General features: G+C 30.8%; 1 protein-coding gene across 1 annotated transcript in view; it reads right to left on the bottom strand.

Moving 5' to 3' along the window:
- Positions 1-15360, bottom strand: part of LOC133204275 (cell death abnormality protein 1-like) — a 54967-nt gene that overhangs the window by 576 nt on the left and 39031 nt on the right. The window contains exons 5-8 of the mRNA XM_061340014.1: positions 4189-4256; positions 2001-2126; positions 1810-1896; positions 1560-1688 (exon numbers count right to left, since the gene is read on the bottom strand). Coding sequence (XP_061195998.1) covers positions 1560-1688; positions 1810-1896; positions 2001-2126; positions 4189-4256 — 410 coding nt within the window. The remainder of the gene's footprint in view (positions 1-1559; positions 1689-1809; positions 1897-2000; positions 2127-4188; positions 4257-15360) is intronic.

Genomic DNA, 15360 nt, shown 5'->3' with positions numbered 1-15360 from the left:
GTGATATTAACTGGACAAATGTGGTATGATTACATCAAATAGTACAAAGATGAGGTTATAAAAATGTAATTGAGATTCAGTTTGATTAAATACGTTAATTAACTTGATGAAATTAAAAAAAAAAAAAATTACAAATAATAACAATTAAACTTGTTACTCATTAAAAGTACACACAATGCATTCAGGATTTTTTTCTCATTCCCTAAATGATATTTGTTGTTAAAAAAAGATTTCCAGTTGTTTGAAACATTGGAATTTATTTGATTACTAGTAATTTACGGGTTTATTTTTAACAAACTTGTATTTGCAGGTATGTATATTTGTTATGGATTTAAGATATTTATGATAAAAGTGGTAAAGTGCCTATAATAATGATTAAACGTGATTACTTTTGTTGATCTCAAAGCCCATATTATGTGCTATACAGACAATTTGATGACTGTTCAAAATACGGTGTTTCTCGATATTTCAAAAATACAAATTATTGTGAATGCAACAATTTCAAAGTGTATTCTTTCTTCATCCTACATATCAGGCAAAATGAAAGAGAGTTCAATCTTTCTAACCATCGCGGAGGTAATTTATTCTTTAATTAATTAGGAAATTATGAAAATACGCACTAATAGAAATAAATTTGAATATTTCTCCCCTAAAATTGATTTAATTGTTAAACCATTTAGAAATGCAAGTAATTACATGCATTTATTTTTTAAATGTTTTTTTCTTTAAAGTAGCAAAAGGAGAAGCAGCAAATTCATGCAAAAAGTAAGTTATCAAGGAAGACAGACAACTTTAAGCAAGTATGTAAAGGAAGGGAAGAGGTACAGGGCATCAGGTAAAAGACAATAATTAATTACCAATGCTCTTATCATACTTATTGCTAAAAGTTATTCACAGAATCAGTTGTTGACAATGCGGAACTTTTAAAACAATACTTATGTTATGTGATTATTCACATAAATGTGAATGTGACTCTCAGAATTATATTTGATTTAAATGTGTTAATCAAAAATGTTATTCCAAAATTTAATTACTTTAGTAATGTATTTGTACCTGAATGATTTAAATGTTCTTGAATCATTAATAGTAATAAATTTGAGCAATAAAGAAAAGCATTTGAAATTAAATTGATTATTTTAGATGTCATTGACCCTCTCACTAAAAAAATAATTGATTTTTTTTTTTATTTTCATTGCCTACTTAGCTTGTATAGGCTGAATTTTGAAATGGGTCTCATATGAGTACTAGAGATTTTGCATTTGTTTTTTTTTTTATTTCTCTGTCACATGGTTTCATTTTTTTTTCATGCTCTATTTTTTTTTTATTTTTTCCACAAACCGTTCCTTATTCATATGCATGTATAATACTCGGTTTGAAACCTTGAAACTACAATACACTATAAAAAATGTGTAATGCAAAATGAAAATGTGTTAAAAATAGTTCGATTAAAATTTGATAAGTATCATTGTTTAGGACAGATACATAATTTGCCAACTTAATTTGATCTTTCATTTCCTCTTGACACATTTCTAAAATATTCTAGAAATATTAATGTTTACCTAAACATCCTTTTACATGATCACAATATCCAGGTCTTCTGCATTTACATTTTAACTGACACTCGATGCCGTAATTTGGATACCGGCAAGGTAATTTGCATCTTTCACCAAAATACCCAGGTGGACATACTAGAGAGAAAGAGGAGGATGCACTTTCACACCCAGACATACTTTCAAATATACCAGATATGATCAATCAAGATTAAGAAATGTACGTTTCTTAAATTTGCAATGTGGATTTAAGAGTAACCTTTATAAAATACGGGGATTGTAAATTCAGGAAGAGACATGTTTGAAATATTTGGAACCTCATCAGGTGAAACCGTTAAAGAACCATCTGAAAAAAAAAAATATTATAAGGAGGAAATAAGTGAAAATAAGTAAATAAAATTTACAACTACACAGTGAAGGATCTTGAATATTATATCATGAAAAACATACCTTCACATCCTGTTTTGGAGCTACAGTTCTCTTTCTCACAGTTACACCGCATCTGACAACCTTTCCCGTAGTTAGGATAGCGGCAAGGTCGCCGACAGTTCTGACCAAAATATCCAGTATTGCATTCTTAAAAAAAAATTATTAGTGACGTATGATTTCTTTTTCTTTGTTTGATTTACAAAGTTTATGTACAGAAGAAATCTTAAAGATCATAACATAAGTGTCGGAATATGCTCTTAATCAATAATAAAATTTGTTAAAAGGGAATTGTCTTCACTGATTTTAATTAACAATAATAAGTCAAACAATTTTTCTTTATGAGATGTTTTAATCCCTGTATCATTTAACAATTCTATTTTTTAAAATTATTTAGAAATATAGAATTTTAACATTTTAGTTTAAACGCCTCAATTTCAAAAATAAATAAATAAATAAATAAATAAATAAATAAATAAAATAAAATAAAAATAAAAATCCAGTTTAGGATTTTAAATTTTAGTTGTAAAATCTAAATCTTCAATTTTCAAAAAAAAAAAAAAAAATACAAGAGAGAGAGAGAGAGAGAGAGAGAGAGAGAGAATAAGGACCAATGTACATGTTTATTCTGCTAAGTTTTCCCTTCTCAGCTAGCAATATTCAGGAGATTCAGGCAAACTTCATTTCACAATTGGACAGTCGTATTTACACCGATTTTTTTTAATCACACAATGGATACTGAACATGATGCGAGATCCCCCGTGCATGGAAAGTTATATTCAGTTTCTATGTATTTCAGACGACTCAAGTCTTCTTCCTTTTACTATATTTGTATCAGGTCTAAAGGTATAAGAAATTCCGGATCCACCCAAGCGCTTATGATTTCGACTTTTGTCGATGTCAATCCGATTGCACAGCTTTACCTTCATAACTAGGCCTGTTGATCCATTTGACCATGGTAGGTTCGCCGTCGTACGCCGAAATCGCCTGTTTGAAATCACTGGCGAATAATTCGCAGCTTTGAAATATGACGGGAAGATCGACAGAATGAGTTGTTGAAACTTTTTAACAAATCGGTATTTTCTTGATCATTTCCATTCATTAAATAAATGTTTGTTCAAACCTTTCAATCCTATTATTTGGTATTGAAAAAAGAAGAAATCTTTATCACGTCCATAGTTTTGTTTTACAATGAATTAGGAATTATGCAATTTTTTCCGCTAAGATGCATTGCAAAAAGTGATAGGTAAACATTAATTGATCATAATTGAAATTAATTAATTTTTTCCGCCGTCTTACTTGATTTGCCGAAATGAGGCTTACGCAGATCTCAAAGAAATGAAATTGACCCCTGGTGACAATATTCCATTGCCACCGCTTTTGGAAAAACATCAATTGCTTGAGTTTACTGACACTATGCCAAACACAATTTTTGATCTTTAAAATTTTTTTGTATATAAAAATCTTAAATAGATAATACCGTCTGTACTCCATTATTTGAGTTCTCATATCTTTTCTAGCTGTTTTAAATTGTGTTTTTTTCCCCTTCTATTTTGTACTCATGTATATGTCTCTCATTTATGTTACTGTATCGTATACGTATTTAATTTTCTTTTCATAATTGAACTACAAAGATTTTTTATATGCTGTATACTTTGTGTACCACTGATTGTTGGTGCTAGAGTAATAATTGAACGTCAACTTAGAGTGCCGGTACGGGTAATTATAAATTTTGGGCCATATATGAAATTTAGATGATGAACTCAGGAAAAAAGGAAGATAGGATATTTTTGTTGTTGAGACACTTGTCATATTACTATAGCTTCGAACGAATTGACCAGCTCTACTTCCACCTTCTTGATCAAAGTCTAGAGAATGTTTCAAAACAAGTTTTTAAGGCAGTTAGAATTTTAGAACTTGAATTGATAGCTGTTACGAAATCAAATCGGGTTTAAAAATATATTTTGAATATTTGGAAAAAAAATTCTAAAACCTCAAAAGGTGTTTTCATTATTTCAAATTTGAGTGTACGAATCAAAGTTCTAAATGTTTAAAATCATTTTTTTTTTAGAGTGGAACGTTAGATATTTGAGGTAAATTTTGAAATGCCTAAAAAGAATATATTCAAAGCAAGATAGAAGAGATACAATAGTATTATTCTAGGTGCCTAAATTAAAAATTATATTGCTTATAAAGGGAATACGGCTCTTACCTGCACATTTGTTCTGTGAAGAATCCCACTCTTTGCACACCTCATCACGGATTGAAAATGGAAGGCTACTAATTGTAAGGAAAACATTTCTTGTATGTATTATTTACGCATTGCAATACATAGAGTGAAAAAGAGAGAGAAAGATCGAGAGAGAGAGAGAGAGAGAAATTAAATACCTTGTTACTCTCTCCTCTGCCAAGCAAATTATAAACACACATGGTGAGCACACCAGAGCAGAAAATAAAACTTTACAACCTCCAGCCATTTACATTTTATTTAACAATATTAATAAATTTATAATTTATGTATTGAGATCTTAATGAACACATTAATAAATCAAATATGATGCGCACTACAAATTATTTAATAAGGGAATGTCATTTATTCCCTGTCAGATGGTATTTCCTGATACATGTTCTTTTTTTGAACTAATAAGTGCACGAGCTTATGATATTTTAATCTTTGCTAGATGTATAAAAAATTGCATATACTATAAAGGCTTCTTCACAAACCCCGTTTGAAAACCAATAACAAGATTTATACATACATGAAACAAAAAAAAAAAAAAAAAAAAAAAAAAGAAGAAGAAGAATGATGTAGTTGCGTATTTCTTACGATACTCTATCAAATTTGGAAAATTTATCCCTTGTAAAATCAAAGAATTTGTTACTTTGAAATTCAAATCACTTTTTTTCCCCATTGGATTGATTTTTAAGTGCATTCTTTCTTGATAAGGGGCAAAATTATTTTACATATAAAATTTTTTTTAGGTATACTAAAGAACTTGCACTTGTATTTATCGGGTCTCTGTGAGTTCGGCCAAAGCAACATCGTTTACATCAGCTGTTTGACACTACTACAAAAATCGTTAAAGCTATAAAATTTATTCTATTTTGTTTTAGACAAATTCTTTAACATGAAAAGTGCTGGGAGCAACTTCTCCGTGCTCGGGAATTGTGTAAAATTTAGCCGTCTGTCTATGAACTCTAGAAATACATGTAATACGCACTGGAAAATGTTACATTGCGGAATAAATAAACAATGCACAACCGGATCCCATCACTTTTTAGAAGAGTAGGAATAATAAATAAACGTGTTTAAAAATTCAGAATTTATAGTGAAGCGCATATATATGAACTTATGATATTTTCGAGGGGCTGGACCCCTCATTCTAGCACGTTGCTGTGCAAATGTGCTCCTTACTACGGAAGCGTATTAGTGCCTATTGGACACTTTTTTATTTTTCATTTTCCACACTTTAATCTGTAAATTTTACACTTTAATCTGTAAATTTTACACTTTAATCTGTAGAATATACACTTTAATCTGTAAATTTTACATTTTAATCTTTAAATTTTACGCTTAAATCTGTAAAATTTACACTTTTAAGTGTGAAATTCATACGTTAATCTGCAAATTTTACACTTTATTCTGTAAATTTTACACTTTAAAGTGTAAATTTTACACTGTAATCTGTAAAATGTACATTTAATCTTGTTGTTTTAAGGCTGTTATGATGATGAATATTTGCAGTATAATATTCGTTATTCCTTTTTCTTGTCTAACATGTACGTATTCAAACAATTACAAAAAAGAATGTGAAATGCTCCCTCTTACAAGTCCGTAGACAGAGTTAGAATTTATAAATCTTATGTATATTAGACTGGCACAAGTGAATAATAAGGATTTATTGAAGATTTTCTGTGTGGATCTACTAGAAAAATATGTCCTCTAAATGAATTTTGCTGTTGGATTGTATGTAATTTATCCCATTTTGTGTAAATTGCGATGAAGAGTGGAAAATGACCCATTGTATGTGGGTAAGTTGAATTTCTCGTGAAATATTTTCTTAAGAAATAAAATTCAGACTTGCCCCAGCACTTTATGTATACACAAGAATACGTTTAATTGATGTATGTAACAAGTCGTTCACAATAATTTTGTTTTTCACTTGTGCCGATGCGATTTTTGTGCAACATTTAAGAAAATTTATAAATGTCCGTCACGTGATCAACACAATCATGTGACATCACAAAAATGCTTTTTTATAATACCTTATTCAACTCTCTTTACAACGTAACTGTGTATGTGTACATAGATTATAAATTGAAATCAAAACATAGCTCAAAATAAAATAGTACGCAGCACTGTTAATGATTGATTGATTGTATATTGTTTTACGTCCCATTCGAGAATTTTCACTCATATAGAGACGTCACCATATACCGGTGAAAGGCTTCAAATTTTGACCTTTACTCGGCACTCAGGACCATTGAGCAGTGAGGGATCTTTATCGTGCCAACGTCTGCCGTGACACGGGGCCTCGGTTTTTAAGGTCTCATCCGAAGGACCCGCAACTTTCACTTCAAAGTGCCGAGCGCATGGCGAAGGAACAGTTGCTACCCATTTTTTTATCGACTTAGGTCTGTTGCGGCCGAAATTCGAACTCACAACCTCCCGATCACGGAGCGAGCGCTCTACAGACTGAGCTACCGTGAACGGTTTGCAGCACTGTTAAGGCGTAATTCGAAGAAATCGACAGAATATATACGTGCATAAATACATACCTTTTTAGTCTGAATTTATTTTTGTAAAGGTACTATATTATCTTATGACTTTAACATTCTTTGAAATAACATTGTATACCCCGCTCTGTACTGAATTTGGTTTGGTCACGTTAATTGATAGTCACGTGATAAATGCATGCAATGTGTACTGTATGTAGGTCACAAACAAATTTCAATATCGCAAGGGCATACCCTAGTTAAAATTAAAAATTAAAGTAATAGATTGTTTCAACATAACTTGTAGTTTATGGAAAGTGCTGCTGCCTTAAATAGAATTCGCATTTTATTAGCTTAAATTTCAAATTATCTGGCTAATGTGATCTTTACCAAGTATTTTATGTATTTATTAAATTATGCTATCGATTTCAGGAAAGCAGCAGCACTTTTCAAGTTAAGGAATACGTCCGTTATGTGTATTCAAAAAATGGTCAAGATCTATTAAGTGTATGCCCTTGCGAAAAGGCGATTTAATGAGGCACCTCGGCGTGAAACAGGCACACCCGGTAGATGTTCAATACATTCTCTCGATATTTTTTAAATAATGGCACTAAACAAACGTTTCAGATTTGTATTAATGGTCTACCCAAGATTTGCAAATAATATTCTGTTTAATAATAAAATGCATTTTTCACTGTGAAAAAATTACTTGATCCGCCTCTCACTGCACATAAAATGCGTCAAACTTTATCATGATGACGTCATGTCGACAAGTGCATTGCGATCAGTGACTTGTTTATATCTTGCTGTGTGTGATTTAACTAGCGACAAAAATGAATGCAGTGGTAAGTTTTGATGTAGTTCATTACTTTCATGCAGCTTAGATTCGCAAATTATTTCATTTTCTGTTATTGTGAGGAATTGCTATATTTGTGTGATGTCACAGTAAACTTTTCCCGTATAAATTAAGCCCCGCCCCCTTTATGCAGTTTTAACAGAGCTGCGTATATGTCTAATGCATATTAAGCCTTCAAACAGCCTTAACATAGCTGCGTACTGTATACTTCGTGTACCACTGATTGGTGCGAGAGTAATAATTGAATTTCAACTTAGAGCGCCGGTACGGGTAATTATAAAATTTGGGCCATGTATGAAATGTAGATGATGAACTCAGGAAATAAGGAAGATAAGATATTTTTGTTATTGAGACACTAGTCATATTCCTATAGCTTCGAACGAATTGACCAGTTCTACTTTCATCTTCTTGATCAAAGTCTAGAGAGTGTTTCAAAACAAGTTATTAAGGCTTTTAGAATTTTAGAACTTGAATTGATAGCTGTTACAAAAATAAAATAGGGTTTAAAAATATGATATTTTAAATATTTGGAAAAAAATTCTAAAACCTCAAAAAGTGTTTTCATTATTTAAAATTTGAGTGTACACAGTTCTAAATTTTTAAAATCAAAAATGTTTTTTTTTAGAATGGAAAGTTACATATTTGAGGTAAATTTTGAAATGCCTAAAAAAAGAATATTTTCAAAGCAAAATAGAAGAGATATAATAGTATTATTCTAGGTTAAAATTAAAAATTAAATTGCTTATAAAGGAAATACAGCTCTTACCTGTACATTTGTTCTGTGAAGAATCCCACTCTTTGCACACCTCATCACGGATTGAAAATGGAAGGCTACTAATTTTAAGGAAAATATTTCTTGTATGTATTATTTACGCATTACAATAGATAGAGTGAAAGAAAGGGAAAGATCGATGCATTGAGAGAGAGAGAGAGAGAGAAAGAGAGAGAGAATTGAGATTAAATACCTTGTAAATGTTTCCTCTGACAAGCAAAGTATAAACACACATGGTGAACACACCAGAGGAAAAAATAAAACTTCACAACCTCCAGCCATTAGCATGTTATTTCAAACAATATAATTCAAGTATGATGCAGACTACAAATTATTGAATAAGGGAAGGTCATTTATTTCCTGTCAGATAATGTTTCGTGATAACAAGATCTTCGTTGCATTTTTTGAACTTATAAGTGGGAGAGCTCAGGAGATTTTAATCCTTGCCAGATGTGTAAATATAATGATAACTAAAAATTTCCATATACTATAAACTTTAAGGCTTCTTCATGAACCCTTTTTCATAACACATAAAATGTTTTATACTGACAAGTAACAAAACTTAAATGATATAGTCACGTATTTCTTAAGATACTCAATCGAATTTGCAACATTTATCCCTTGTAAATCAAAGTCTTTGTAACTTTGAAATTCAAATCGCTGTTTTTTTTTTTTTTCCATAGCATTGGTTTTTAGTGCCGCTTTTTCTTGATATGGGGCAAAATTAAGTTACATTTAAATGAGGTTAAGTATACTAAAGAAAGTTGCTTAACTTAGAGTTATCACACTTGCCTTGCCCTCTATTTTTATATGAGTGCTTACCCAATATTCAGGGAAATGCAACTGATTCGTGGAAGTGAGAAACTTCTGTTTGTCTTCAAATGGAAATCCTGCAGTCGAAACTTGTGGTCTTTGTCATAAAGATTTTGTTTCTCATAGGACACAATGAGCAAACATTAAATAACGTCAGATTAATAAATTTAATTAAATGTTATGTAGATCATGCGTTATTTGATGCCACATGATGAAGACAATAATTATCCCACGAACCTTTCTAAACTGTTTGAGAAAACATAATTAAACAATTACTTTAATCTTTCGTTGTAAAGTTTAAAATAATTCAGACGAAGAGTACATATAATGATTACATTTTTTCACATCTGTTGGGGGACAATCTTCTACATGTAAAACAATCCCATTCAATTCGAAATTGTTTTATTCCTGGACAAATGGAAACATGCCATATTACATAGTGCGATACTTTTCAAGAGTTATATTGCAACCTAATAGTACGCAACATCCCTTTATGGTTAGATCTGAATCGTTAAAATCGGTCAATACAAGTAAAGGTATATTTTACACATTCTCCGTCGATTCAAGCGTAACCATCAGAAAATACAGACAATAATGAATAGACATCTTCGAAAAACGTGGAATCTCCATTAAAATTTTTGGAGACCATCTTTAAAAAAGTCAAATTATAAATGCATTGTATCTCCGGTAAAATTCAACAGCTTAATATTAGAAAACACATCCGATTATAAAGCTACTGTTACATGTTTTACAGATACATCGCAACAAACACTGCTTCCAGTAACGAGGAATCAGACAAGGTCGCCGACAGTTTTCAACCGAAATATCGATTATTATATCATTATTAAAAAAGAATAATTAACAACTTTTCAGAAAGTTTCATCATTCCAAAAGTGAAACAGCTGTGTGAGAAATGACTTTTCAGTAACTTTTTTAAACATCGAATGTGTCTTCGCTTTAGTCATATTATTGATGGATTCTACTCGGACAAATGTTAAAAGAATGTAAGAATATAACGTGTATGACATTTTTGAAAGGATCTCATACATGTTAAGGATATCGTTATTTTATTGATAAATTAACGTCAACTTCATATCAGACAATCAACTATCTCTTAATTACAATCTAATTAAAATTAGAATTCTCAAAGCGGTAGTGGATTCAGAACATCTAATTTTAATTAGATTGTCTTAATTAGGGAAAGGATGCTGTTTTGATTTATTCATAATAAATTTGTAAAAAGAACTTATATGATTATTTTAATTGAAACAAATTTGAAGAACTATCTTGTTACTCGTTTTCCAGGTCATGGCTGATCTGATGTCAGCTTGCAAGTGTAACAGATTTTTACTACATTGAAACTTTAGTAAAGCTTTACACACCGAGTTTGTTCTTACGGCAGAAAATATCATCGTATATAAATATGATCTAAATACAGAGAAATATTCATTTTTAGAATAGCTTAGTCGTATTTGCTCATCTAGCTTTCATTTGTTAATCCACTCAAATTATATATATGGAGCTGTTAGTAATGAAATCATGACATAAACTAAGATTATGGTCGCTGCTAGAAGTAAAAGTCCAATAATTATAATAAACTAGATGCACTATATAAGCTAGATATGACAGAAATACCCACACTTATGTGTTTGCCTCTAAATGTACTCACCTTTATATTTGGATAACAAGGGAAGAACCACAATAATTACATAATTTACAAAAAGTAGTTTTTCGACCCTCAATGCCCCGGGCTGAAATTCAAAATTTTGAAACCTAAATCCACATCTACAGGACACCCTAGACCTCTTCCAAAATATGATTGGGCTACTGGGAAAAATATAAGATGAGTTCATGAAACTAGGTTTACCCTAACTTTTTTTTAGAAAGTGGCAGTATAATAAATAAATAAATGAAGGAAGGAAGGAAGGAAGGAAGGAAATATAAATAAATAAAAAAACAAATGGATAAATAAATAGATGAAATACAAACAATCAAAGACTTACAATGTACATTTTCAACGATTCTGTGACATTCTTCATCCAAATTTTTGTCTTTATAATGAGTGTTGAAAAAATTGGTTGTTCTATCCTTTTTCTAGGAAAGATAAAAGATATGATTGGTTAAGTAAAAAATATAAGGTTAAGAAAAAAATCAATGAATTACGAGGGGTGATCAAAAAGTTCGCGAACTATCTCTATATTTACAAAACCACAATTCAGATCAGAATGAAATCTGGCAAACATATAGTCATACACATGTTCTATATATAGCAGATGTTATATGATGTTTTTCTCCGTGTTTGTGACGTCACAATGTGAAAATGACGTCAATATGTAGGTGACTTGTGCCAAAAAATGGTTGACTCAGTCATATTCGAGCAACGAAGGGCTGTGAAGTTTAACGTATATCTTGGAAATGCCTTTGCAGTAGAATACAAAAATTTGTACAAGCTTTATGAAGACAAAAGACCTACCAGAAGTTCAATCATTAATTGTATAGATTGTTTTATTGAAGACAGGGAGATGGTTAAAAATGATGTTTGTTTTGTTGCCCACCGAAAGCAAGCCGGGGAAAAGATGTGTTATTAGTTGAGAAATTTGTTATGAAAGATTGCCAAGTTACAATTAGAAAAATAATTGAACATCTTAACATAATAAAATTATCAAATCCTTAAAATATCGTTTACTTTAGACTTTAGACATATGAAATATGAAAAAAAAGGCGTCCATACTTTATCCACATTGAATAAGCGATGCTCCAGAGACAGAGGACTCGGGTTGTGATGGTCACCATGCTAATTCTGGGAAGAGATATTCTTATCCATTTATCCTATTGCCGAGATTTGGCCATTTCTGACAGTTGGAATGTTCTTGTTATAAAAAATAACTTGCATGATAAGAAATAAAAGACTCGGAAAAATCTTTTAGCTTCTGTGAACAGACCGCTACAAAGCATGTCACGTGACCGCCTGATCACATGATTCGCGCATGCGCAGAACAATGGCAGATGTGCATTAAAATTGGAGAGGACTACTTTAAAAAAATAATGAACACTGCAACCTCATTTTATTTCTTTTAAGGAAGTAATTCAATTAGTTCGCGAACTTTCTGATCACCCCTCGAATACATGTGAAGATATGAAGTAATATAATATAATATAATATAATATATAATTATAATATAATATAATATAATGCTTCTCATTCTTGTAGCAAATTAGGAAAAATTTAATCTGCTTTCAGTTCGTAGCACAAAATTGTCACATAATGTAAGAGAGTCAACACACAGTTACTTGGTTTTAATTCAACATATTGAAATGCATGTTATACTTACTGTTCACTTTCTAAGGATGGAATTCTTCAAAATCACATTTCAGTTGTTATCAAATTTAATAGTCCAATCAACAAAAGTTAGTTCGACATACAATACCTACACTTGATTCCTAACCTTCTCGCAAAAGAATTACAAGCAAAGAAACATTTGAAGGCAGAGCTAATGCTCCTAGAAGCCCTTATCTTTACTTCTCACATGAACATGAACTGCTGCAAAGGAGAAACTTCATACATACTCTGCAACAGCAAAGAATTTATAGAAATTTTTAATCACATACTCCTTTCAAAAGTCAGAAAAATCAAAATGAAAAGGCTTTTTGCACACTTTATAAAACAATTTCTCATGATAAATTAAAGACTAGTCTTTTTAATATCAAAAATAACTGCTTCTCCACTAGAATTGGAACTCTCAAATTTTCATATATTGTGATTGGTCATTTAAATAATAATTTTGCTGACAAAAATCAGATTCTACACACGGGTACTCTAAAGTTGATGTAAAAGAATGCAGTAGTTCCTTATTGAAAACATTTATCAAGTCTTTGGAGATGATGTCTTCCGAAAATATGTAAGAATTTTGTTGGACACTAATTGTGTTCCTTTTTAAACAGGTGCTACTTTATTCCTTTGAAGCAGAATTTATTAAAAAAAAACTTATATATGAGGCAAAGAACATTCTTTCTGTGGCTTTCAACTCAATATTTAGATATATCGAGGACGTATTATCAATTTTCAATAGCTACTTCCATACATATGTCGACACAATAATTTTCTGTTAACTCTAAATCAAAGACACCACAGAGTATGCAACATCTGTTTCATATCTAAATATATTTCTGACTACAAACGATAACGGCCAACTTACTGCTTATTAACTGTAGAACAATCGAGTTGTCTTCAGCTTTTCTATCGTGAACTTTCTTCTTTATATGGTAATATACTTCTTTCACCTACATATGATGTATACATGTGTATATGTCCCATTTCATTCCATACAAAAGCATATTCCTAGTGCGATAAACTTTTCAACCAAGAAAGACTACTGACATTTATGTTAATGTTACAGGAATTTCAACAACCTCGTTTTAAGTCAGCATTTCGAAAATTCTATGGTTGTTATAATTATCTTGATTGAAAAGCAATTTATTGTCAGGTCGTTCTTGACTGAAATATTTCCAATTTGTATATATACCAATTGTTAAGCTATAGTTTTCCAACTAAATTTGACTTCTGATCAATACATACGGCTTAATATATAGGGCGAATGGGAATGGTCTACATGAGATGCTTTCTCCTCCTAGGTACCTGATCCTACCTAGCTAATTTCCAGGAGTCAGTGTTTATGCCCTGCTCACATATTTGTATTGTTTCTAGGGTTTCTGTTTTTGTTGGATCGGCCACTGTTTGTTATCTTCACTTTTTTCCATCTTTGTATATGAATGATACAATATTGTTTTGTAAATTTACCTTATATAATGTCAAACGTTCACCTAAGGGATTAAGAAAAAATAAAAGGCTGAACAGATTTGATGAAGGTGAAATTTACATTTTATTTATAATTTTTGGTTATGATATGTCTTTCACAAGAACAACGCGTACATAAGTAACCCAAAAAGAGAACAGCAGAAATTGTCAGCAGGCAAGTAATACTATATACCATGTGTTTCCTAATTGATTTTTTCTTTGGAGCACAACGGTAGCTGTCATTGTCACTATTTCTCAAGTTTCCTGTTTAGAAAATAAAATAAGATACTAATACAGACGTCATAGTGAGGCCCATTTGTATCGTTGAGGTTTGAAAAAAAAATCATTTTATGAGTTTATAAGTAATGTACGCAAATATGTATTACAAATCAGTCACAGATTTATATAGAAATTATACATGTATCAAATGTAAACATTCACCAGGATGTAAGTGCGGGTTGGTAAGTGATCAAATCTACAATAAATCTTTTATATGATTTAATCACATGACGTTAAAATGTTACCTTATTTCTTTATTAAGATGACCAGCATGTTAAAAGACGGAAATGCTATTTTTTAGAGAAAAAACTACAGCTGATCTAGAGTCAAAGACATACTAAAACATTCTTCAAAATCAATTGCAAGGAAAGTGAAATATTAAAGGAGTTTAGTGTCTTGTGTTCTCTTAAAAAATAATATGTATGATGTATTCCATTATATAATTTTATGATTTCTTTAAGAGTGAATCGGGAAAAATCTGTGAAATATTTATGTGTCTAGTCAACTGCTTTCTGTTGAATAGAACACAATAGTTTACTGCTCAACTGCTTCTAGTTGAATAGACAAACTATACATTAAATAATTACAATGGGTTAAGTCACTGAATATTTTAAAGGGAGTGACGACATGAAACGACCATACTATAATAAGATATCATTACGTTTTTTAATGATTGATTGTTTGTTGCTTTACGTCCCATTTGAGATTTTTTTTTTTACTCATATAGAGACGCTTGGCCAAGGAACAGATGCTACTTATTTTTAATCGACTTAAGTCAGTCAGGGCCGGGAATTTTCAATGTTATTATTAATTACATGCAATATTTGTTTATTATGCAATATTTTATTAACGAATACATCCATGCATATTATAGTCATACGTCTCTTTTACTTTTAATTCTATTCTTGCGTAATGTTCAACTAACGATGTGTTTATTCGACTTCTTTTTAAATGTACAGCTGGCGTTTTGAAAAATGTTGAGAAAGCAAATCGTAATCGCATGCATTTAACATTGTCGTTGTGTTATCTATTTCCAAGTGCGTTTTTAGTCTGTGCTGAACGCTAGCTGTATTGATAAATGACTAGTCTAATCAGATTCCAGTATAATAAAAAAAAGGGTAATAAAATGTCGATCATTGAAAATGTTAACTTT

Source organism: Saccostrea echinata, unplaced genomic scaffold (assembly GCF_033153115.1).
Source record: "Saccostrea echinata isolate AGI-Se365-2 ecotype Australia unplaced genomic scaffold, CSIRO_AGI_Sech_v1 ptg000052l, whole genome shotgun sequence".
NCBI lineage: Eukaryota > Metazoa > Mollusca > Bivalvia > Ostreida > Ostreidae > Saccostrea > Saccostrea echinata.
Note: the sequence above shows the minus strand (reverse complement) of the source record. Positions and strands in the feature narration are given on the sequence as shown.